The 25,857-nt window shown below is 37.9% G+C and overlaps 2 protein-coding genes across 2 annotated transcripts; one reads left to right on the top strand and one right to left on the bottom strand.

Moving 5' to 3' along the window:
• The first annotated feature begins 9,002 nt into the window (after positions 1-9,002).
• Positions 9,003-15,832, top strand: LOC112202620 (auxin response factor 6). Its single transcript, XM_024343619.2, has 14 exons — positions 9,003-10,195; positions 10,762-10,874; positions 11,050-11,148; positions 11,226-11,282; positions 11,365-11,520; positions 11,961-12,045; positions 12,284-12,374; positions 12,493-12,657; positions 12,736-12,858; positions 12,957-13,032; positions 13,156-13,303; positions 13,411-14,540; positions 14,738-14,928; positions 15,369-15,832. The coding sequence occupies exons 1-14, from the start codon at positions 10,153-10,155 to the stop codon at positions 15,568-15,570; spliced, it is 2,679 nt and encodes an 892-aa protein (XP_024199387.1). The 5' UTR covers positions 9,003-10,152; the 3' UTR covers positions 15,571-15,832.
• A 5,138-nt stretch (positions 15,833-20,970) lies between these two features.
• On the bottom strand, positions 20,971-24,649 carry LOC112166127. Its single transcript, XM_024302897.2, has 6 exons — positions 24,353-24,649; positions 23,615-23,783; positions 22,811-23,437; positions 21,848-22,298; positions 21,642-21,723; positions 20,971-21,470 (listed from the first exon to the last, which is right to left on the bottom strand). Exons 1-6 carry the CDS (start codon positions 24,581-24,583, stop codon positions 21,264-21,266), a joined length of 1,767 nt encoding a protein of 588 aa, XP_024158665.1. The 5' UTR covers positions 24,584-24,649; the 3' UTR covers positions 20,971-21,263.
• Positions 24,650-25,857: the final 1,208 nt, after the last annotated feature.

Below are 25,857 nucleotides of genomic sequence, written 5' to 3'. Positions count from 1 at the left end.
GGAGTGCGGCGGTGATGGCTGAGAAATTCCCATTGGTAGCAGGCGGTGATGGAAGCTACGAGGCCTAGGGCTTGACAGCGGTGGTCTAGGTGAGGATTGGGTGAGGAGACGGTGGTCTGGGTGAGGATGCAGATGTGTGTGAGAGAGAGAGAGAGAGAGAGAGAGTTGTCAATAGATGTTAGATTGGGTAAATGAGGTTAAAAAAACTCTTAGTGGAGTAAGTGAACAATTTTTAGGCTAAAATCGGGTAAGTGATCACTGCCCCGGTCATAGGATGGAACTGGGATTCGAATGCTAGACTTGAGAGTTCCAGACTAGGCCGTTCGACCAGCACACCACATCATGTGGTTCATTTTTACATACATAGTTATGCTACTTTGACAAATTTTTGATTTAGTTTAATTTTTCTTCAATTTCTTAAATTTTAATACTAATACTTTCAAAATACCAAGCGTGTACATACATATAGCAACCAGTAAGATACAAATGACTGCATTATACTTTCTTTAAATTATGGTGCAAGCAACAATTCAAAGATTTACTATGAAGCCAATTGTAAATTAAAAATTAACAATTCAAAGATTTACTTAATTATATGATGTCGACCACATTTTACTTGTGAAAAGTAACAAAAGTAAAATTTCACATTTTGTGCCGCTAAAACTAGAAGTCTAAAACCTTCCTCTTGTAGCTGATAACGTGACGATAAAGGGCGTGGGGTAGCTTATTGTCTGCAGTCAAGCTCATGGTACGGATGAAAGCGACCAATAGCAAAAGCAACAATTTTCACGTCACGTCACGTCCCGTCATAGTGGAGCGGGACCGACTTTTCTCATGATGAAAGGTTCAGATTCGTCCTTTTGCTCTCACTGTGCAGATATTCTTCTACTGTCGCCAAATTCCAAGATATTACGCCGTCCGTATTGGAATGCACCCTGATATTATATCCTAAATTACACAACTCAACCGTAACAAAATTTTCACATAATTTACCAAGTTGTTTAGGGTTTCTAAATGCCATGAGATGATATACGAGGATACATAACTCGTTAGCTAGTTTTATCATAAATGATGAAAAACGATACATATTGTATGAATCTCCACCCGCATAACGTAAAACTGAATAAAACATAAATTTACAATTAACATATTTTTAAAATTGAACTGTTTTAGTGATATCATTACTACGCATATTTAAATCTCAATACTTGAAACACATCGTTGTTCAAGAAAACTAGACTCATTCGTTCACTGTCGCTAGTGATCAGCCCATGACTACTGACTCATCACCAAGAATTGCACCACCAAACACTTGAATCTTTAGAGATCACAAATCCGTCTTGAGTGGTCAACAACTACATGATTCGATCACTTCCAAAATCATCCATCAACACGTACAACATGATCTGATGAGGTTGTTGCTACGAGCCACTCTCAATCGCCAAACTTGGCCTTCATTCAAGTAAGGTCACATGCCTAGATCCAAAGACTTGAGCGACTTCTTGGTGTTGCAACCAAGCCAGCCATTGTCTACAATGCTCATATGGGTGTTATTACATCGAGGAGCCCGTCAAGACATCTACTGCCATGGAAGGAAGATGAATCAACGAAAATCCAATCACAGGTAGGAATCAAACGACATTTCGGTCCTAAATTAATTATAACTCTCATCATGTTAAATTTTTAATTCTCAACTTGGCTGAGTCCCAAATCTCTTTAAAAAAAAAAAAAATCTCTAACTATTGTGATCAAAATTTTATCATATGTTTGAATTTAAAAATGATCGATTTATGTTTGGAAGAAAATATAAAGGAATTAAGTTGCTAACGAATAATTTCTTTACATATGAGAAATATCATTCTTTCAAATAATTGTTTTCACCGTACTAAGAGCCATCATAATTTAAAGATTCTCCGTCTTATAAGCATAGAAGTTATCATTTTAATGGGAAAGAAACTATGTAACAATACTGCACATACACTGAATAATAGAAGAAAGATGAACTTGTAGTATATATGGTCCCATGTAGAGTTGTAACACTCTTTAGAATTAAATGAGATGTAGACTACGAACTGAATTTCTCTAATAGGACCATCCCTCCAGCCATGCAGAAGGTGGACCTAAAGGAAGAAAAGTACACCTATCATTTTATATATATATATATATATATATATATATATATATATATCCTATCCAGAGCGGAGCTCCGCTTTAAAATTAACGTGTGAAGTTCAAGTTTTCAGTCGCATATCCACATCTCGACCGTTCAGGTTTTAGGTAGTAGTGTATAGATCATCTCTGCAAATTTTCAGCTAAATTGATGATCGTTAAGGTATGAAAAAGATAATGAAAAATCTGGGTTTGCAGAGAGAGAAAGAGAGGGGGGGAAGAGTTTTGGAGACGATGAACAGTGAAATGACAGATTTACCCTTCAAAAATTAACTCCGTTAACGATTTTAATGTTCCTGGATACTAATATTGGGTCGGGGTCAGAAGTTCAAGTATCAATCTGATATTTTTTGAACTTGAGGTACTAAAGTTATTAGTGGCTTGAAATTCAAGTACTGTTTGTGAGTTTTTCCCTATATATATATATATATATATATATATATATATATTTTTTTTTTTTTTTAATTACTTTCACCATGACAGGAAATTTCAAATCACCTCTAATATAAGAGTGGGCATAAATGCAGGGAGAATTCGGTTACCGCCTGAACCGACCCAAATAAAACAAGTCGGAAACGGCACCAAATGAGAGAGAGAAGAATAAAAAATAATAATAATAATAATAAGTGAGGGGTAAAATGGTCATTTTGGACCAAATTGTGTGAAATTTGAATGTTTAGAGAGTTATCTGTTAAAATTGGAATAGCAGGGATTAAACTGTCAAATCCTAAAAAGTACAGGAGGGGACCTATAATTTTTCCTTATATATATATATATATATATATATATATAGATAATTTATTTTTATTTTCTTAATTTTTTATATTATTCCTCGAGTTCTTATTGGAGAAAAACCAAACCCTACTGCTCGAGGGTTCTAACTCGGACGCATAACTCTCATTTCTCATTTCACGCTCTCTCTCACTCTCTCAGATCTCTCATTATCTCCTATCTACCATAACGACTCTCACCACCGGCTGCTGTTCTCTTTTGCCTCTCTCTTCTTCTGTGCCGGTACAATTAGTTTGTTCTCTCTGTTCTATCTTTTTTTTCTTTTCTTTTTTCGGTTTAAATCAAGATGAATCGTTTATGAAGAGAAACATCTAGTATTTTGATCTTTGATGGGTGTTCAAATCATTTAGAATTTTAGATTATCGTTTGATAGGAGTCCAATGGTGTGATAGGTTGATCTTTGATGGGTGTTCTGGTTGTGAAATACTGAAATTGTAATGTGCATGTTCTGTTTTAAAGAAGATTTCTTGTAGTTTGCTGGTTTGGGGCTTCTCTCTTTCAAAATTGAGTTAGGATTTTCAAAACTATTTGCGGCTTTCTGATTTCATAGTTTAGCTTTAGGGTTTTCTGATCTTAACTTATTAGCTTTCAAAAGCCATTTGTTTCATTGTTTTGAAATTGTAATTGGTTATTTGCAGATTATGGAAGGGATGTCTTCAACTCCGACCTCTACTCCAACTGGAACTGCAGATTCTAGCATCGGGACGACCCCTACACCAAGTCCTACAGCTGCAATTGTTCAGAGTCCTGCTCTAGTACCACTGCTTTCACCACTTCCTAAAAATGAAGATGGAACAAGCAAAAGGAAGAACTCCTCAATTGTGTGGCAACATTTCAATAAGCTAAAGAATCCAGATAGGAGTTACATGAAGCCAGCACGTTCAAGGTGTAAGTACTGCCCCCAAACCTACGCATACTACTCCAAAAGCAATGACACATTAACAATGAGGGCACACGGATGTACCAGTGCAGGAAGTCGCTGATTTATGTCCCGAATAAGAAGCAAAAGCATTTGACTTTCAATTCGGCTAAGATAAAGGCAAATTAATTGATGTTGCTAATGATAAGACCACTTCTAGGCTAACTTGTGCGAAAATGGTGGTTCGTGATGAACTGTCATTTTCTTTCGTTGAGAATGAAGGGTTTAAAGATTTCATGAAGGTGACTCAGCCTCAAGTCAAGTCACCTTCTAGGAGAACAATAGTTAGAGATATTTGGAAACTTTATGAGGCTGAGAATGAGGGGATTAGGGGATGGATATCTTGTAATCGGCAAAGGGTTTCACTCATAACAAAGACTTGGACAAGTATCCAAAACATTAATTACATAGTGTTGACTGCTCATTTCGTAGATGTTAGTTGGAAGCTGCACAAAAGGATTTTAAACTTTTGTGTGATTCCAAATCACAAGGGTAAAACAATAGGCAAGCTGGTTGAATCTTGTTTGATTAAGTGGGGGATTGATAAAGTTTTTACAATCGTTGTCGAAAATGCAAGTCCAAATCAGGTGGCTTTAGACTACATGAAAGAGAAGATAGGAAACTAGAATCAGTAGGTGTTGGGAGGTAGTTTTTTGCATTTGAGATGCTGCTGCCACATTCTGAACCTCATTGTGAGGGATGGAATGGATGAGCTTGACTTCTCTATTGATGGCATTAGAAATTTTGTTAAGTATATTAGATTGAGTCCAGCAAGATTAGAGACGTTTTGAAAGTGTGCAGCTCAAGAAAAGATTGAGCACAATGGAGGAATTGTCCCTTTAGATGTTTGCACACGATGGAATTCAACATACTTTATGTTGGATATTGCATGCAAGTACAAGAAGGCTTTTTTTTTTTAGGTTTGAGGATGAAGATCAACAATTTGAGAGTTACTTCCAAGAAAGAGTGGGTGGATGCAAGAGACAAGAGCCTCCTAGAACTGCAGATTAAGAAAAGGCAGCAAGACTCATCAAATTTCTCAAGATTTTTTATGAAGCAACCTTCAAGTTTAGTGCCACTATGCATGCAAGTTGACCAAGGAGAAGGAGGTGTGCAAGTGATGATCGATGAAGCAAAGAAAATTTTGAGCTCACTGTTTGATTTTTATGCAAGTAATCAATTTTACAATTTTTTTTAATTTTTTTTTGCACATAATCTATTTGTTTTCATTTTTCACTACTTTCTATTTTTATTTGAGTTGCAAACGAAGATCCTGTTGCAGCAACAACTTCTAGGAGTGTGACAATGTCTAGGATCAAATCTAGGGATCTGCGAGTTGAGAAGGATAGTCACGTAGCAAACCTGCATCAGTTCAAGCTATTGCGGTAGGAGAAAGATGTTGTAGTGATCAAGAATGAGTTGGACAAGTACCTATTGGAAGCTTCAGAATACCATTCAAACCCCAAATTTGAAATTTTGGCTTAGTAGAAGGAGAATGCTCCAAGATAGCCCATTCTGTCCCAAATCGCCAAAGACGTGTTTGCTGTACCTGCCTCAACTGTGGCGTCCGGATCTGCATTTTATCTTGGAAAGAGGGTGCTGGACCCTTTCAGAGCTTCCCTAATCCTAGGATGGTTGAGGGATTGGTTTGCTTAAGTGATTGGCTAAGGGGAGCCGATATGATGCATATAAGGAACCAACCAAAGATGAGTTGCAGCTGTATGAGGAGTTGGAGAACCTGGAAATTGGTAAGGGTTTTGGAACTTGTTTATTTTTTTGTTTTCCAAATTTCTATTTCTTTCTGCTCATTTCAGTTTTATATAATCTATATTGCTGCATTCGCAGATGTATAATGACTTAATGAGTTGGCTTACTTGTTTTTTTCTGTTCTCTTTTTCTGTTTTGCACTTGTTGGGAATCTGATTGATAGATGAAGGTTCTACTGTTGTTAGTGACTCTGTGGAATGAAGTGAAGGCCTGCAGCAGAGTGAGCAGACCAGCATTTGCTTGGCGGAAGATTGAAGATAGATAAGTAGTTTGGCATTTGCTTGTTTGTTTTTATTTTAGGTTTGGTTAATTTGCAGTTAGATGAACTACTACTTTCTTTTCTGCATTTGGTGAATTCAGACTTTCAAAATGGTCTGTGTTTATTGTTTAACAACTATATGAACTTCCATTTTATTTTCTGCATTTGGTTCATTTGAATGGTTTGTGAAGTTGTAATGACCAATTTATTTCAGACGGAGTGGCAGGCTCAGTGGAATGGTTTGCATTTGGTTTTAGTTGTTTTTTTTCCTTCTTTTTCAAGTCTGCAGGTTATCAACTTTCCCATTTTAGATTGCATGTTTTCCATTGCGGTTTGGGTTGAAACTGCACCGGCTCGCATCGATAAAACAGTGACACTGAAAATCCAGTCGAAGAATTTTACATCGGTTGCAGTTTGAATTTTGGGCTCACCAAATTTTCCAGTCCAGTTGCTGTATCAGGCCCAAATTGGCTCGATCCGCACCGAGCCCACCACTACCCTAATCACTAAGAGCCGGTGGATCTCGACAACATTCACTACTCTAACAAAGGGTTTCTTGCTCACCAATTTTTCTCGGTTAGACGATTGATCGAACAGTGCTCAGGTTGGGATTCAGGATTCTTAATTCTTTCTAGAGTGTAGTCAGCTCTATGTGGCAGCTTTCAGTGCGACTGGAGGTGCAGGCTCGTGGAGATCGTTTTTTTTTTTTTCACGTTTGCAAATGAACAAGATCTTGACCGTATGAAGGAAGGAAGGCCTTGGGGTTTTTAGAGAGCGATGATCCTCCTAAATGATTATGATGGTTTCTCTGATATCGCTGCTGTCTGTTTGGATTCTGTGTAGATTTGGGTGGAAATTTTGGATCGGAGAAACCATTGGTCTAGTGCTGCAAATTGACAATCTCGGAATCTGACATGGTGTGGCCAAAGTTCGTGTTTCTCTTCCTTTGAATGATCCAGTTCGTTTGGTGTGGCGGGTTCGCATCTCCCCGATAGACGTGTTTATCTTGCAATTTCGCTATGAGCAATTGTTGGGTCGATGCCGGGATTGTTTCGTGATCAATCACTGTGGTGCTCGGTGTCCTTGTGAGCAAAAGGAGGAAGCAGTGCTTGTAAATGGTGGCCTAGGATTACTGGGTCCCGCTGCTCCTGCTCTAGTTTTTAGGGCCAATGTGTCGCATCTTTGTCATCGGCCCTTATACCTAAGTTTCCTATTCCTAATCTGCTGCATAAGGAGAGGAAAGGAATCACCATCCGTACCTTACCTGATAGATCTATGGACCCAATTAGGGTTTTTGGTACTTGCTGTCAAAGGGAGGATGAAGATGAAGCAGATGAGAAGGGTGCTAGGTACAACTTGGCTTTGGTTTCTACACCCTCTAACTGGAGAATATGGGCTTCACTGTGACATCAGAGGGTGTCTTTGAGGTCATTATCACCTAGGAGGGGAAGGGAACGAAGAAGATAGGGAGGCCTCGTGGGAGCCCTTATGCCTGTAAATCGGTGGTGAAATCAAAGGGTTGTGATTCGATGGCAACAAACTCGGTGGGTTTTGATCTTGGCGCTCTTACTGATGTGGATGGGGTGCATCTTCCACTTTCCTAGGAGACCTAGGAAAGTATGCTTTGCATTACTTTGATCTTGGCTTAATCTGGTTTGTTAGGTGGAGAGGTACACCATGAGGGTCACTAGACCTCAAGCTTTTCATTCTAGTTGCCTTGATTTAGGGTGATGTATTAGCATTAGTTTTTAGATTCCTTTTGGTTGCATTTCTTTTAGTTTTTGGACTTGGTTTTTGCATTTTCTTTCCTAGAATGTAGTAACGAATAAATTGAGCAGTGGATGTAATTGAAGGATCCTCGGATCTTTCTAGCTTGACCTAGTACGGTTGTTAAGATTTTATCAATGGAATTATTTTAGTTCCCCTCAAAAAAAAAAAAATCACCTCTAATCACTATATCACCTCTTTATATCATAATTTATAGTTTTCATTGAAAATTTAATAATATAAAATGATTTATCTATGATACATTAATGAATTGATATATTAAGTGAACTAGTGCGATACATAGGTAAATTGGTTTTATGCCTTTGTCTATTTTTAGACTAGCTTAACTTAAATTCTAGATAATTTACGACGAGAGTTAGTCTACTACTATAACAAGTCGGTCTATATTTAATATACCGATGTATTATTTTATATCGATCCTGAAACTTTCTAATAGACGGTAAGATACCAAACACAATAATAATAAAATGTTATGTTAGAGAAACTTTTCTATAGCCATGACATGCCTAGAATAGGAGATATTAAAGTCAAAAGACCATGTATAGGCAGTGCCAATCGTGGTAGCTAGGATGCAAGTTTCATTCTTGTAATTGAACCTTCTAACCCCAATGCAACCTTAATTTTAAGGAAAAGTCAGAAATGATAACAGCCGCCCACTCCTCTAAACAATACACATTCCTTTTATTGTCTTCAAGACAAATCCATAATTATTCATAAATCTTCTACATATCTGGCAGAAAGAGTAATGGGTATTTTTTTTGGCACTGGATTTATACTCAAAATGCATGCAATTTAATGTCACTACCAAAATAATATATTAGCTCATTAAGATAAGTTCAAATGATCACAATTTATTAGTTAATATGTAGCTTTACTATAACTAACAACTGCATAAAATTAGTGAGAATTTGTAATTCTAGTGGTCGAAGAATGTTTCACATTTTCGAGTTCAAAATTATTTTTAATTATCATTTGGAAGTAAATGAATGAAAATGCATGAAATTCATCTTATGCAGTGCACTGAATTAACAGTTAAAAATGAAGCACTTCGGCTTATTTTGTAGATGGAATCCTTGTTGGCCCATCTCGAATAGCGGGTATCAAGTTGCAAAGCATGACCATCAACTACGAGTCTATCACCAAATACACTTTAGTGTATAGTGCCATCTAATCATTTTGACTATAATCCAAATTGGTTTCTTCTTCCTTCCCACATTTTCCACTCCTTCTCTTTTGCTTTGATTTGAAGGGCATTTCCGCAAAAAAAAACCGTCACCCTCACCAGTGTGCCCATTTTCCCTTCACTTCCTAAACCACTGGGAAAAAAAAAAAAAAATCTCAAAACAAAAGGAGCAAATGTTGCAGAAACCTTCTCTCTGAAAAAGAAAAATCTGACACTTTCTCTCTCTAATAATAAAGCTTCTTTCTTTACTTGTTCTCTTGGGTATAAAAGGACACCGAAAATAATGGCGGTTGTGCTTTGATTGATTGGAGCAGAGAGAGGAGAGAGAAAAGAAAGTGTGAGAGAGAGAGAGAGTAAAGCAATAGTGGCAAGGCCACCAAGCAAGCAGTAGAGAAGTACCGACTCTACTAAGAACACAAATACACACCACCACCGCTTCCAGACCCATCAAGCATGTCACTTTGTGTTTCCATTACTGGAAAACTTTGAATCAAAACCCAACTCTTGGTTTCTATATTTGCACATGTTCTAGTTGAAAACAGTATCTGTGTCTCTGTTCTGTGCTAGGCTAGTTCATCACATAGCTCTGTTTTTTTTTCTTAGAGAATAATGTGTAGGCTGTGTGCTTGATGGAGCTTTCATTTGGGTTTTTCATTGTCTGAGATCTAGTGCTTTCTGGGTTTCGTGGTGGCATAGGCTTTGGGGGTTCTGAGGCTGAGATCTGATGCTTCTTTCAGCAGTTTTGGGTTTTTAGGCTGGTGGGTTTTTCTGGGGTTTGCTGTAAATGCTTGGTTTTTGATACTGGTTAAGTGGGTTGTGTAAAGTTTTGATTTTGAAGCTGTGATTCTTGAGGGTCAGTTTCAGAGGTGGAGGAGGGGGTTTCAAATGTTGAGGCTTTTTTATTGAAGGTTGTGGAATGAGGTCTCTGATTAAAGGTTGGACATTCTGGGGGGTGGGGGTGAGGTTGATCAGGTGCGAATGAGGCTGAAAGCGATCGTGTTTTGTAGCGAAACCGGTTTCGGTTGAAGATTTAGAAGTTGGGTCCTTATGGTTTGCTTTGCATGAATGTGAAGCTTCCTGCTTTTTGTAAAGTTGTGCATCAAGTGTTTTCCTTTGCTGGGATTTGAATGGGGTTTTGTGTGGTGAAGATATGATATTGTGTAGTGAAAAGAAAGGAGGTGAAGAAAGGGATTATTCAGGGGTTTTTGGGTGAATTTTTGTGTTAAGTTATTGTGATTAAGACCTGGTTTAAATACTTTTTGAAGCTCTCCAAAGATGAGGCTCTCTTCTGCTGGCTTTAGTCCTCAACCCCAGGAAGGTATGATAAATGTTTGTAAAATTGCTCTCTTTGTGTGTTTGTTTTTCTTTTTTTGTCTGGATGTTTAATTGAGTTCACGGTTTGTGATTTGTAAGATTTAGATTTGATGTTGATAAGTTCCATTCGGTTTAGAATCTTAACGACCCAAGTTAGTAGTTAATTCCAGTTAGTTGTATTAAGCTATCAAATCTCTTTCTAGCTGTATCTGTCTCTTGGACCTTTTTTTTTCCTCCCGGAGACTTATGTTTCAGCAAGCTCGTATATTTAATACCACTGTGGATTCTTCTCTTTCCTCCATTTTCTCAGCTGGCAGTGGTTTAATTTGGCTGTACTTGCTCATTTATGTCCTTTTCTTGTGCTTGGGGATTGATGTATATCTCGTTTTAATCATGCTAAACTTCAAAATTAGTGTGAAATTTGGAAGTTTACCATGATTGCGAGAAAGCCCTACTGATGAAGAATTTATTTCGCTCTTAATTAGGCCCTCGGATATATTGAGCATTCTTTAGATCCCAATTTTATGTCAAATGAAGTGTATTGATATTTTGCTGAATTGGATTTTGCAGGGGAAAAGAGAGTTTTGAATTCTGAACTTTGGCATGCTTGTGCCGGTCCCCTTGTTTGTCTACCTGCTGTTGGTAGCCGTGTAGTTTATTTTCCTCAAGGTCACAGTGAACAGGTTCGTATGTATAAGTTCGTCTATTCTGCTTTAAAATGATGGTTTGAAAGATGTTTGACATCAAGAGAGATCATTCATCAAGTCATGTTAACAAAGGGTGATCAATCTTCTGTAAATACTACTACTATTATATTTTTATATCACTTGCGCATACTGAAATGCTGTTCTAACGTAGGTTGCTGCATCAACCAACAAGGAAGTGGATGCCCATATTCCTAACTACCCAAGCTTACCTCCACAACTTATCTGTCAACTCCACAATGTGACAATGCATGTAAGGCTGGTTCGATTGGGTTGTTATAGTTTGGCTAAAATGCTTGTTTCTAAAAGTTGAATATTGCTAAACTTCAGGCAGATGTCGAGACAGATGAAGTATATGCGCAGATGACCTTACAACCGCTAAATCCAGTATGCCACTTTTTCTTGATTGGATTTGGAATTGTTGGTCTTATTCAGTGAACCTTATTTTGTAAATAACCTTCATTTGCAGCAAGAGCAAAAGGACGGCTACCTTCCAGCAGGATTAGGCAGCCCTAACAAACAGCCTACAAATTATTTCTGTAAAACTTTGACAGCCAGTGACACTAGTACCCATGGTGGTTTTTCTGTTCCTCGCCGGGCTGCTGAAAAAGTGTTTCCTCCATTGGTAAGTTCTCTTATTAACAATCAATTATGACTATCACTTTTCAGCTTATTAGTATGGTTTGTGCAATTATATTACCAAAAAGTTGGTGTTTCATACCCTTGAGACTATGATACTCTTTTCCGCTCATTCTGATGCTTGTTTCGAAGCAGAGATGAGATTATGCCTTCTTCTACCTTAAATCATAGTGGCACTATGCATCTCCTTTGTTGGAAATTTCGTACCGAGTATTTTCACTATTTTGTACGCGATCTTCAATTCTTCTGCACAAACTAAAGTCAACATAGGCAGAAAAATGTATCTAACATAATAAATTTCAAAGAGATACAACTAGCCTGGCTTGTGAAAAAATTACTCGAGTATCTACTCAATTTCAGGATTTTCCTTTTTTTTTTTTTTGGGGTTCCCTTTTCGGTTCTGAGTTCATTAATTTTGACATGCAGGACTTCTCCCAACAACCACCAGCACAAGAGTTAATTGCAAGGGATCTGCATGATAATGAATGGAAGTTTAGACACATATTTCGCGGTGAGCTTTCGTAGGTCAATTTTCTTGAAGGAGAGAAGTGTATAGTGAGAATTAAGTTTGGTTCATGATGAGTATAAAGCAACAAATTCACCTCACTAAACATTCGTTATATTTCCAGCCATTGCGACTTCTTTTGGCTTTTGCACTTGTATTATAGGAATACCATGTTGAAAATAGAAGTAAATAGAAGGTTTGGCTTTCATCTCTCATATGCCTATTTTTGACCTTTTTATTTCAGGCCAGCCCAAAAGGCATCTCCTTACTACAGGGTGGAGTGTGTTTGTAAGTGCTAAAAGACTGGTTGCTGGAGATTCAGTTCTTTTCATCTGGTAGGCTGTTCACTTGCTCTTTGCTGTGTCTATTTAGGCTAGCTTGATCTGCTCTTTTGAAGGGATAACAGTTGTTTAATTACTTAGTCTCATACCAATTGTATTTTCCCTGCTTAAGGAACGAAAAAAATCAACTACTCCTTGGTATCCGGCGAGCTAACAGACCACAAACTGTGATGCCTTCATCCGTTTTGTCAAGTGATAGCATGCACTTGGGACTTCTTGCCGCTGCAGCTCATGCAGCTTCAACAAATAGTCGTTTCACCATATTTTATAATCCAAGGTATGTTTATATAGGTTTATGATATCAAATCTTTTCGGTTCATCGGTTTGCTGAAAGTTTGCTACACCTTTCATGCAGGGCTAGTCCATCAGAGTTTGTCATTCCCCTGGCCAAGTACATTAAAGCAGTCTATCATACTTGTATTTCTGTTGGCATGCGTTTTAGGATGCTGTTTGAAACAGAGGAATCAAGTGTCCGCCGGTAGGTGTTTAAGCTCTTAACCAGTGGGTGTCTCAATACATGAAGATTTTAATCATGTCATATTCTATTGGTTGATACCTGACATTATTTTTTATCAGCTACATGGGAACCATAACTGGCATAAGTGACCTAGATGCTGCTCGTTGGCCTAATTCACACTGGCGTTCAGTCAAGGTTTGTTGAGGACATTTAATATAAATTGTTTAATAGTTGCAACTTTTTAAGCTTGTTCATTGCTTATATCTTTTATATTCTTCTGAAAAAGTCAAAATTTATGCAAGTTTTCACTAAATTCAGGTGGGCTGGGACGAATCCACAGCTGGGGAGAGGCAGCCAAGAGTGTCCCTGTGGGAGATTGAACCATTAACAACATTTCCCATGTATCCATCTCCGTTCCCCCTTAGGCTTAAGCGGCCATGGCCACCTGGACTACCCTCTTTTACTGGTATACTTGTTTACTGTTAGCTCGTTAGTTTTCAACTTCCTAGTTTACATCTCCTTTTATTGAGGCACTAGGAAATTTCTTAAATCATATATTCCTCTCTATCTCAGGAATGAGGGAAGATGACCTTAGCATGAATACTCCACTTATGTGGCTTCGAGGAGATACTGGAGACCGTGGAATCCAATCTCTGAACTATCATGGCATTGGGGTCACTCCATGGATGCAACCAAGGCTTGATGTTTCTATGATTGGGTTGCAGACAGACATGTACCAGGCTATGGCTGCTGCTGCCCTTCAGGAGATGAGGGCTGTAGATCCTTCCAAATCGCTACATACGTCCCTTCTGCAGTTTCAGCAAACCCAAAACCTCCCCAGCAGGTCTGCTGCCTTGATGCAGCCCCAGATGGTGCAAGAGTCTCAACCTCAACCAGCCTTCCTTCAAGGTGTTCAAGAAAACCATCGTCAGTCACATTCTCAGACTCCAACTCAGTCGCACCTGCAGCATCAATTGCAGCACCAAAACTCATTCAGTAACCAACAGCAGCAGCTACTTGATCATCAGCAGATTCCAAGTGCTGTCTCTTCCATGAATCATTTTGCTTCTGCTTCTCAATCCCAGTCACCATCTTTGCAAGTTATCACGTCACTATGTCAACAGCAGAGCTTTTCTGATTCAAATGGGAACCCTGCAACCAGCACCATCTTATCTCCCTTGCAGAGTCTCATGGGTTCATTTTCGCAGGATGAATCTTCCAACCTGCTCAACATGCCTAGAACTAATTCATTAATATCATCTTCTGGCTGGCCATCTAAGCGAGCGGCAATTGAACCTCTTCTTTCGTCTGGAGTTTCTCAATGTGTTCTTCCCCAGGTGGAACAGTTGGGACCTCCGCATACTACCATCTCTCAGAATCCTATTTCATTGCCACCCTTTCCAGGGAGAGAGTGCTCAATAGACCAAGAAGGAAGCACCGATCCTCAAACCCATCTTTTATTTGGTATCAATATAGAATCTTCACCTCTCCTCATGCAGAATGGGATGTCAAACCTTAGAGGAGTTGGCAGCGATAGTGATTCTACAACAATACATTTTCCTTCTAATTATATGAGCCCTACAGGAACTGATTTCTCACTCAATCCAGCAGTTACACCTTCCAGTTGCATTGACGAATCAGGTTTCCTGCAGTCTTCAGAAAACGTGGGCCATGAAAACCCACCAAATGGAAATTTTGTTAAGGTGAGTCGAGTCTTTAATTTTTAAATCATATTATTCTTCCCAGTGGGGACTGGTGAGGCGTTATGAACCAATATCTTATCTCTTCTGTAACTTTTGGTTTAATCCTGTTAAGTTCCTTTATTTTTTTCAATTATGCAGTTTCCTTATGCAGTGTCTCCATTCCCTTGTTTGCTAAACTGACAACATAATTATCGCAGGTTTACAAGTCAGGGTCCTTCGGGAGGTCATTAGATATTACCAAGTTCAGCAGCTACCATGAGCTGCGTAGCGAGCTTGCTCGTATGTTTGGCCTTGAAGGCGAGTTGGAGGACCCTGTGAGATCAGGCTGGCAGCTTGTATTTGTTGATCGGGAGAATGATGTTCTTCTCCTCGGGGATGACCCCTGGCCGTGAGTTTGCACTTCATAATTGTGTTTTTGGTTTCTCTTAGCTATGCACTGTAGAATACTTGTCCAAAAATTGGTCATGTAGTTTTTTAGGTGTGAACATAAACATATGCACGAAAACTTTAGTATCTTTGTTATTGCTTTACTACTCTGCTAAGAAAGAAAGGTGTGTTTCCCTGTGCACTATATTTTGCAAAAATGACACTTAATTCCACCTCCACAGGACCTCATATAGTTTTCATATTATCTAGGATTCCTCTTTCTGGTTTGTAGGCAATGACTCGCATCTATCATATTAGATTAATCAACATTCAATACTTTTGACAGTGAAACTTTTTGGTGCATCATTAAAACTCAAATTATTTTCTTTTATGTTTGTTCCTTCCGACTCAATTGTCAGTTAGTTCACTCTTGATTCAGTGGTTTATTCTGATACCTACCAGGGAGTTTGTAAATAGTGTGTGGTGCATCAAAATACTCTCACCACAAGAAGTGCAGCAAATGGGAAAACGAGGCCTAGAACTTCTGAAGTCTGTCCCAATGCAGAGGCTCTCCGGCAATAGTTGTGATGAATATGGAGGAAGCCGGCAGGACTCGAGAAATTTGAGTAGTGGGATAACTTCGGTGGGATCACTCGAGTACTGAAGTACTTAACCAGTTACGATATCATTCTCTCAATCAATATTCTGTAATATTTGCATCTCTTTCGACCCTTTTTATTAAGAGTTGGAAGGATGCCTAATACTAGCTTAAAAGCTTAGTTTATATATAAGCTAATACTGTAATTAAATGGTACTTATATTTCTTTTGGTATTTCCTTCTGTCGAAATACATACAATACATATATGTATTAGGAGATTAATGTTTGTGAAAATAGCCTCAATATATTGCAATCTATTTCTGATGAGGGTCTACATAAAACTAGACATGCCATGAAGGGGAACATGGAATGGTTATTTTTTGACATCTTGATTCTGAGAGTACCTGTGTATGACTTAGATGCCATGTGTGGGTCTCTATACCAGCTAGGGTCGGAAAGTAACTCTTGAGTGCTTCCATTATTTGACAATAATACCCTATATATGGTCTGACAGCCTTGTCTGTGTTCTTAAATTTAGTGTAAAACAAAACAATTGAAGCCCCCACCTTTTGCTTTAATCATCTTATTGGAAATGTATGAACTTTAAAAGGTGTAGTATCATTTTCTCTGAAATATTAGCTTCTGGAGATGCTTGCTTCATTTTTGTTGTAGCCCTGCTGTTCAATATCAGGATTCATCATTGAAACACATAACCCGTTTGTGCCGTCACAATCGAATGTCAGACTACTTTTTCTGATTTATACTGATGACTAATGTTTGCCGGCTTTTCTTCACAATAATTCGAGTGCTGAGATGGTGTCGGTGGGCACATGTTGTCCCTGTTTATGCCCCTTATAAAACTTACTCGAGTAGCATAGATTTTTTGAGCAAGATCAGGAAGATAGGAAGAGAGGCAAAGTTATCGTTGAACATTTTACTTGGACTACATGGTGTTATAAATGTGAAAATGAGATGGAAGGTTTTGGGTTTTCACATGCATGTTTTGGGTTGTCTGTAGTATGGATAGATGGAGCGTTTTTGAGGGATGAATGGTGACAAAGGTGGACACCATCCCCACAAGAATAAGACCAATAAAAGGGTAGGCTAGCAATGCAAAAACTCCCAGTCCCTTTATACTATGGGAGTCGCTTTTCTCTTGTATGACTGCTTTTACGTACTCCATGGTTTGTCATACCAGTGTGACCAAATGTAGTGTAATTTTTGCAGGGGGTTTTCAGAACTTCTATCTTATAGCATAGACTTTATGAGTGCGACTTTTAGTTTGGTAGTGCTCAATACTATTTAGTTTATCAGCATTAGTCTTTCTTTTGTAAGTGAGATTTTATTTGTTGTGTACTTTCAGCTTCACATAACAAATAGTTATGTTATTCGTTGGCAAAAAAAAAAAAAAAAAAAAAGAAGAGGAAAACTATGTACTCAGCAGTTATGTGATTTTAAAAATGGTTATGTTATTCGTTGGCAAAAAAAACGAAGGAAACATATGAAACGATTACTAATGATGCATTTTTTTTTTAAGAATATCATGTCGATATATTAATACTCAGGCCAGAAAGGACCATTATATATCATTCCTATACCATCTATGGGTAGATAAAAAGTTTGTGATAAACCACAGTGATACATAGATTAGGTCCAATCATTTGACCGTACCCATGCTCACTTATTTAAGAAAGCTTAGAAACTATGCTACCAAAGGCAAGTAAATAGGCTAAGGAAAAAACTCTAAATAAGACCCAGCCCTAGAAGGCTGACCCACTCCTCGTGAGGCCCAAGATAAGGCCCAAAGACCTCATCCCAGCCCCAGAAGGAGAAAGCTAGCCCAACAAGCCCAGACAAGCTTGAAGCCAAGTAGTCGCAACCCAGCAGTGACTAAGCATCACGCCGCCACCAGAAGCTGCGTTGTTGTGCCTTTGTGTCACTGGCACCGCTGAGACATTGTCGAGAGACACAGTGCCATCCCGTGGAGCACCAACTAGCTGCACCATCTTCGAGGAGCCGACCTCCAATGCGATCGCCCATACCCCAACACCACGCTCCAAAACTGATCGAGATCAGCTTGACAAGGAGTGCCTCGATTTGAGGTTGATCAATCTTGTTCCTTCGTCAGAGAAGACTAGGTTCCTCAGATCAGGTAAAGCAATAGGCAGAGGGCAATCAGGTTTCTCTGCGTTTCCTTGGTGTTGAGTCGGAACCCTCACCATCACATTCCATCCTTTGTTTTTATGTAATGGCCAGAGCCATGGCTGGCATAGAGATCGGTTGTTGGTGGCCGGAGATAGATGGCCTAGCCTTGGTGGGCTAGGGTTGAGGGAGAGCAGCGTGGCTCTCATAGGCACTGAGATAATTCCCCTATACTTTTTCTAAGCATATATGTATGTATCTACTAAGGATGCATTAGTTGGCAAAGGTTATCATCTACTATTCTCAATTAGAAATTTAGAGGGAAACATAGGATGATGGGGCTCAAGCACAACCTAAATAAAATAAAAGATTACACCAAGAATCTGAAAATCGGTCTTTGAAATTTTTTCTATTTTTTGCCAAGTATGGGAAATTGACTAAAAATCCTTCACAATTTTTGAAATAGATGTCACTTTGAAAATGTTGATGGATTCTCTGCCATGGGTATCAATATGGAGGTTAGAATCTCAGAAGGGTGTTTGTTTTATTCTAATTAAAAAGAGAAAATATGAAATAATTTTACCGACGACCAAGGCGTTGGAATGGTTGTCATGCATTCTTTATTCATTTTGTGTGATGACAACCGAATTTGTCAGTATTTTAGTACAGAAAATTGTTCGTTCATATTTTCATGTAGAAATTTAAAATAATTCGATTCGTAGACACAACCTATAAAAACAAATGAACCGTAAGAGCAACACCACAAATCTATATAAGGGTCCTTGAAATTTTTTCTATCTTTTGCCAAGTATGGCAAACGGACTAAAAGCAACTGTACGTCATAACTCTCAATTTTCTATAAAGACAACACTTGGACGGATTCTCTTTCATGGGTGTCAATGTGGAGATTAAAATCTCTGAGAGACAAACCTCACGAGTGTTCAATCCCGAGAGAGTGTTTGTTATGAATCCGAGTTATGTGTTGGTAAACACAATGTTTTGTTTACTATGTTACGTACCGTTTGTGTGGAACGTTTGTGTCGTAGAGGGAATATTGAGCTCTAGTGGTTAGTTGAGTCTCCTCTGGTTTGTTGACACGTGTCAAAACTAGCTGCTATGTCTTTGTATCATTGTATGCTTGGAGAAGAATTGGGCAATCAAGAAATCAATATTTTCAATTCTCTAGTTTTTCTCCATTACAGGATGTCGTTTCATGGCTACGATCCAAGGAATTGTAATAGTGTGTTTATTTTATTTTATTTAGAGAAGAAAGAAAAAAAAAATGAAACAATTTTTACCTACGATTATTCGTTGGCAATGATTGTCATCAATTATTTAGTCGTTTTGTGTAGCGATGATAATCCATTGTTATTATTTAGTCACTTTCGCCGCAATGTCAATGCAGGTGTCCTGGCGCTGGGATACCACTGCATGGGTGTGTGAGTTACTAACAGTTAACTACCCGATAAAAAAATATATATATATATCCATAGACTAAAAATATCTTTATTTTTTTTTTCATTTTTTCATATAGAAATTTAAAAGAATCCGGCTCGAACACAGCATATCTCTACTACTATAAATGAAAGCCAAATTTTGGTGTTAAAGGGTTCACCAAATTTTAGATTGCCATATATGCCCTTTGAATAAATTTTTTTTATTTTATATAAAAATCATCCAAAATGTCATTATGGTAAAATACTAAAATAAAATAAAAGAAAATTAGAAAAGAAAAGAAAACAAAGTGGGTCAAAAACACAATTTCAATATAAAAATTGCTCGGAGTAGTTTCCCAACTTTTATTCTCTTTAGTTAATGAAATTTGAGACAAATAAAAAAACAAGAAGTTCCTACTATATTACTCCGGCATCACACGGGTATAACACTGGTAACAATAAATGAAATCTAAGAGTAAATTTTTTTTTTTTTTTTTTGCACAATATGGGAAACTGACTTAAAATATCTTGCTACAGTTGACGATTTTGATAAAATGACACTTTTGAAATGTTGATGGATTCTCTACCTTGGTGCCAATATGGAGATTAGAATCTCAAAGAGACAAACTTTAAAGAGTGTTCAAGTTCGAGAGTGTATGTTTTATTTTAAATAGAAAAAAAAATGAAACAATTCTGCCAACAACAATTCTTCGGCAATGATTGTCATAAATTATTTAGTACCGATGAAATTTTGTTGGTGTAATTCAGTCACATTTTGCCAACAGGGTCCTTGGTCGCAATGAGTTGTGTATTCATTAGGTATATGAAAATACAAGGACAGAATATGATTTTCTGGAGAATGGGGATTGCAGTGCACAGATCAATCCTCACTGGGCAGCAGAAACCAAAATGACAAATAGAACACCGGGTTTTGGTTACGCAGTGAAAACCTCAAGTATGAGATTAAAAACACTGCGGGGCTCTTACTCTTGAGAACCTAAAATAAAGATCATCATATTGAAAAGGATATGTTCTTTTACAAACTTTGAATAGCACTAGCTCGGCTATAAGATTCACACAAAATCTAATACAAAGTTTGTCTTCGTTCTTGAACTCCTTCACTTGAACAATCTTCAAATCTCGCTCTTCTTTCTTCACCGTCTCTCTACTGATCTCAAGAGAGTTATATGCATATGAGAACACAATCAATGACACTTATTCATGGACCAAGTGCATGACTCTTTTGTGAAGACTCACGTTCAAAACCACACTAACAAGCAAGACTCTATCAAAAATTCTTGCGTTCTAGAATCTCTATCTTTGCCCGTGTATAATCCTCAATGTATATGCAACTGACGGCCACCCACCTCCTATGAAAAGATGTTACCCTAATACACATTAATTAGGAAAGAAACTTCCCTTAAAGGAACTCCACAAATCTTAAGGAAAAAAAAAAAAATTAGGAATGGGCACGGCCTGACAAACCCTAGGACATCAATACTATGAATTTAACTATCAGAAGACCATTTAAAAACGTAAATTCATAAAATCAAAAACCTACTTTTCAAAATCGGACTCCACAATAAACTGTCTACAGACTCGGGGTTGCAATCCCCATGCTTATGCAAATGCATTTACCTGTTTTTCTTGAGATCAGTAAAGGGACTCTTTATATGGGAATGCCAATACGACAGGTACAAGAGTTGTACCTACAATATTCATATTTTCAAGTAGAAATCTATTGAAATTCTGCTCGGACGACCCTAATAGCAACACCACAAACCTAGGTATCGTTTCAAATTGCTTTTAGGTTCTCTTCTAATTTCTGCCCTTTTTTCGTATAACAGAAAGAATGTTGTAATCTTACATTTTGATTGCGACTTGCAAGGATCAAATTTTCAACGTTGGGATATTATTATTCAGTAAACCCCTAAACAATGCCAAAGCTGATCCTAGCCATATCTTCGTCAAGATTCAAACAATGGTGGAACATGATTAGATGCTTGAGATTGACATGAAAATCACTTCATGTAACAACCAACACACCGTGGTTGCTGCGTACATACACAAAGATTAGCATACCACAACACTCGTTGAGAATCATGATGTATATTCCCAATACATACACGAGGCTACTTGTGCCAAGCTATGCATGAAGCATTTGCTTCTACAGAATTCTTTCACGACAACCATCTACAACACATGTAATGAGAAGGTGGCATTCGTCCAGTCTGGCGAATATATTCTGCTTGAGCTGCAGTTTTCTCTGCGTTCTGAGTTTTTCTCGCTACTGCGGCTGCCCGTTTTTCTTCAGATCTTTGATTTGCTAATGCTATCTTCCTCATCATCTTGGATTGAGCTTGAGCTCTCATTTGTTCAACTTGAGCCTGAAAAGGGCTCTCACAGATCATGACAGATAAAAGTTTCCAACTACATTACGATCTTGGGAATCAAAAGATTATCATTTCAAGTTCGTGGTTCAATATGTCGTGAGGTTTGTGACTTTAGAACAGAGTTTTGCTGACAGAAGTCGCAAAGAAAAAGAACTTCAAAAATACCTCTATTCGCCGCATCTCTGCTTCTAGTTTTGCCTTCTGCTGACTTTCCCATGCTTGGATTTGGATTTCATCACGCTTAAATCTGAGAAATCATAGCATTCTCTAGTCATGTTGAGATGATTGAACATATCTACACGGATTATATTACAAAGGGCAAAGAGTCATCTATTAGGAAGAAATGTGGGTTATTCGGTTAGAGAGGAAACCTTGCCATATGCTTAGATTTTTCAACTTCCTCCCAGGCAGCTGCACGTTTTTCAAATTCAACCCGCTCAAGTTCCGCCATATCAACTGTTTCGGCACAAGTTTTTGTCTTCTCCTGCTCAGCTTTACTTGCCCAAGCAGCAATGTTCATCTTACCAAGCTGGACACCGAGTTCTACAATCTCCCTCCTCGTCTTGAGCTTCTGTTCTTCTTCTGACAATTCTCTCTTGTTGCTTTCAATTTGTTTCTGTGATTCCTCATCGGTGGTAGGTGTTGGAGCTGGTACACCTCTCCGAGGAGTTGAGGGGATTGAGGAAGTTGGGCTGCGGATCGGGGTTGTTGCCCCTAAAGGAGTAGATGTCCTTGAAGGCTCTTGACTTGGGATTGGTGTCATTTCTGGTGTCATTTCTGTTCCCATGTCTCTCATTGAGACTGATCTTATGGCAGAAGTGGCTTAAATAAATCAGGAAAGCAAAAAATTAATTACTGCCTCTGCTAGAAACTCTGAACAAACAAAGTAGTGTATATATTTCTCATGAATTCTTTACCCTGTCTCTACACTAAAGGCTTATAGTTTAATTAGTTCATAAATCAAGGAAACAAAAAAACCCTAACCCTGAAATAACCCCTGCCTCATAATATATAACCTTGTCTAGACCCAACCTCATTTTTTTTTTTAAAAAGGAAAAAAAGAAAGGAAACATTATACAATGGTAAACCATAAACCCGGTTCCTGTTCGCTGTGCTGTTTAAATGCACCAACAAAGGAACTATCAGCCCAGTTTACATGGGAAATCATGGCACTTTCACACTGTATTTGGTCTAAATTTTAAGTCCACAGTATAGCATTGTATGCTGAAGAGAATTACATGCTCAAGTTTTTTCAGGACAGTACCATAGAGCATGAGCACATGATATGAAGTCTAAAATTATAAAGATAGAGCAAAACGAAAGGCTGAGGGTACCTGTGGAAGTTTCTTCCACCAAACTTTTTAAGCAGGGCCTGTCCTCAACTTCCTTTAAATCTTTAATTTGAGAAGATGCATTGCCTCCACAAGCTTGACCTGAATTGGGGTGAGATTCAGAAGAAATAAAACAGAACTTATCAAAGCCAATCTGCGATGCAGGTAGACAGAAATCAACTCGCTTTGTGTCTGCTACTCTGCTATTTAGCTTGTGATCATAATTTGCAGATTCAGGAGCCACCCTCCCCATATTGGCCATCGGCAACCGATTTGTTTGGTTTTGTAAAGCATTCTTCCTAGGAAAGTTAGCTTGCACAATTTGCTTATTCAGTATCCATTTCTCAGCATCATTCCACTTAGATGGCATAGTTCTTGAGAGTGCTCTTGAAATGTGTTTATGCACTGATTTCTCCCCTTTATGGAACTCAAAACTGGATGAACTGGCATTACTGTCATAATCAAGATTATCATCTTCCATTATCCTCAGGGGGTAAACTGTGCTCGAATTACCACCGTCACCCTTTGTACATTGCTGTAATTTAGCACGATTGACATCACCGTTTTCTCTTGGCAGTGCAACTTCACTGGACAAATTTGTAGACAGAACATCTAAGCTAATCGATGAAACTGTGCATCATAAGATTTAATCAGTAAACCAATTTAGAGAAGATATGTGTAGCAATTTAAAAGATGCTTGTAAACCAATTTTGAAGCTCACTAAGCCGAGCAGGTAATTTACGTGCTAGTAAATCCTGATATAGGACAAATTTCATTGCTACTAATAAAAGAAAATGAGAGACAAACCTTCTTCATCTCCGTTCATGGTGTCCAGCAAGCTGTTTTTGACAAACTCAGAATCCCCAAGCTTAGAAGGTGAAGTTCTTGAGGAGTTATTGTTTGATCCACTTTTCTTTGTGTGATGGTGAGGCCCCATAAGCTTCATCCTCAATTTACTAGGAGAAATTATACCAGTCTGAAATTATGAGGATCGAAAAATTAAAACCAAATCATACTCTTCAGTCCACAATGCTAAAAGTTACAATCTTTGTCATCTGAGAAAGCAAAACCCAATAATTAAATTACTCCAATCATTCTGAATCATTCTCAATTTGGAATCAAACACCGAAAGGGTAGCCTAAAATTGGAAAATCATCATTAACAAACTCAACCTTAAAATAGTTAAACCAATTCATGATCTCAAGTTAAACTTTCCTGATAAAATAATCTCAAAAATAATAGTGATAGAAGTTTACTACTAATCAAAAACATGAAAAATGAAGAAACAAATGGGTTTTCAAGTTGCGAAAATTACGAAGTTGAAAACCAGCTTCATCAAAAGACATGGTTTTTGCTACCCTTTTCTCATCTCACTCCATTTCAGATGATACCCCAAAATAAAAGTCCATTCTGAACAGAAAGATCACAACCAAAGACAAAACACCACAGGAAAAACAAACTCCATTCATATGCAAAATAGCTTCAAAGACAAAAAAAAAATGGACCTTTGTTTTTCTTCATGCACACAAAAGTTAGAATCTTTACCTGAACTTTGTGTATTCTTTCGTACTCCATTGAATCTCTGAGAAGTTTCTTCTCTAACAAAACCAAACTGAATAACAAGAATGTGAGAGAGAGAGAGAGAGTCAGAACTGAAATGCGTGAGAAAGAAACAAACTTGACAGTCTCTTTTCTCTCTCCGTATTTTGACCCGTTTTGCAGGCAGGACACAGTTTCCCTACTTATACCAGAAGCTGTGTTCTTATTTTCAATCATGACACGTCAGTACCTGGACCCACATGAGTGGGGCCAGTATGACGTGGCAAAGTCTGCACGGGCTTCCATTCCTCGCCGACCACCCTAGATGGTGGTTGCTGGGATTTGAACTGACAAGGAATTGCCGATTTAATGACCCTTTTCTTTTTTTACTTATAAAATTTTCAATGAAATTTATTTGGTTTTTGGTGAAAGGACAAAGGATGGGAAATGATTAAAGCCAGAGAGGGATTTCAACAGTGACAATGATGAAAAGTGGAATTTCAATTTTCTCTGGATAGTAACCTGTAAAACTTGAAAGCAGATGGGTCATAATCAATCAATCACAGAAAACTTACTATAAAAAGCTTGAAATTTTACTGAGATGCGACAAGAATTTACTTGTAAATCTAGCTTAGCTGGTTTGTACCCCCAATTTTGGTTTGGCTTTCATAATTAAAACAAAGCTTTTGCTTTCCTTAATGAAGGCCATTGGTCTTTGGACTGTTGGTCTGCCTTTTGAATTTTTAATGGTCCCTCACTACTTATTCTTCTTTGAAGTTTGAAACTTTGAACCTACCTAAAAGAAATCTTTCTTCTTCTTTTTTCCAAAATTTTTCCTATTTTAAAGGTTTTTCTTTTTTCTTTTGTGTTTTTAATCATTTTAAGAGATTGGTGAGTTGAATTTTGAGGCTTTCATATCTTTGTATTCTGTCAAGTTGTCAACTCAACTAGCACCTGCTCCAAAGACTGTCTAGTTGACTGGTTGTGTATGTATGACTGTTTTTGCAGAATCTACCTTAAGTTTCAGTATATCACCTATATATATATATATATATGAAAATTACAGTACTTGTCAGGGGTGAAATGGCTTCCTGCATTGATTGTTTTCAACAATATGGTTAAATTAAGAAGATTTTAATTACCGGTTCATTCTCTGTTAGATACATGAACAGTTTGTAGGTGAATGAATTGAAGTGTTTTAATAGGTATTTTATTGATTTTCTGGAGGGAGGGGAGTAGATACTAGATGAATGTATTAAAATGAGCAGGTAAAAGAGAGAGCATGGTGTGGTCAGTAGATCTGGAGTAAAAAAGTTGTAAAATTTATTGCTGCAGAAGAGCAATGGTTTCAAATTTCAAAGCAATCTATTTCAAAAATCTTACCATATAGGATGATGATAGCAGCCGGGGTAGGTTTTTACAGCAACCAGATGGCAGCAAACAGCTGTAAGAAATAGCAAAGTCTAACCCTTTGATCAAGATTGGTTGGTATTTTTAGCAAGGAAAAGATT

This window comes from Rosa chinensis, chromosome 5 (assembly GCF_002994745.2).
Source record: "Rosa chinensis cultivar Old Blush chromosome 5, RchiOBHm-V2, whole genome shotgun sequence".
Classification (NCBI taxonomy): Eukaryota; Viridiplantae; Streptophyta; class Magnoliopsida; order Rosales; family Rosaceae; genus Rosa; species Rosa chinensis.
Note: the sequence above shows the minus strand (reverse complement) of the source record. Positions and strands in the feature narration are given on the sequence as shown.

What these genes read in the sequence shown, in the direction of transcription:
- LOC112202620 (XM_024343619.2), top strand. Translation starts at nt 10,153, where the DNA reads ATGAGGCTCTCTTCTGCTGGCTTTAGTCCTCAACCCCAGGAAG. An exon ending in TAGTCCTCAACCCCAGGAAG is followed by an intron (nt 10,196 to 10,761) that starts GTATGATAAATG and finishes TGGATTTTGCAG; the next exon opens with GGGAAAAGAGAGTTTTGAAT. An exon ending in ACCATATTTTATAATCCAAG is followed by an intron (nt 12,658 to 12,735) that starts GTATGTTTATAT and finishes CCTTTCATGCAG; the next exon opens with GGCTAGTCCATCAGAGTTTG.
- LOC112166127 (XM_024302897.2), bottom strand. Translation starts at nt 24,583, where the DNA reads ATGATTGAAAATAAGAACACAGCTTCTGGTATAAGTAGGGAAACTGTG. An exon ending in CATGAACGGAGATGAAGAAG is followed by an intron (nt 23,438 to 23,614) that starts GTTTGTCTCTCA and finishes TATGATGCACAG; the next exon opens with TTTCATCGATTAGCTTAGAT. An exon ending in CAGAGATGCGGCGAATAGAG is followed by an intron (nt 21,471 to 21,641) that starts GTATTTTTGAAG and finishes AGCCCTTTTCAG; the next exon opens with GCTCAAGTTGAACAAATGAG.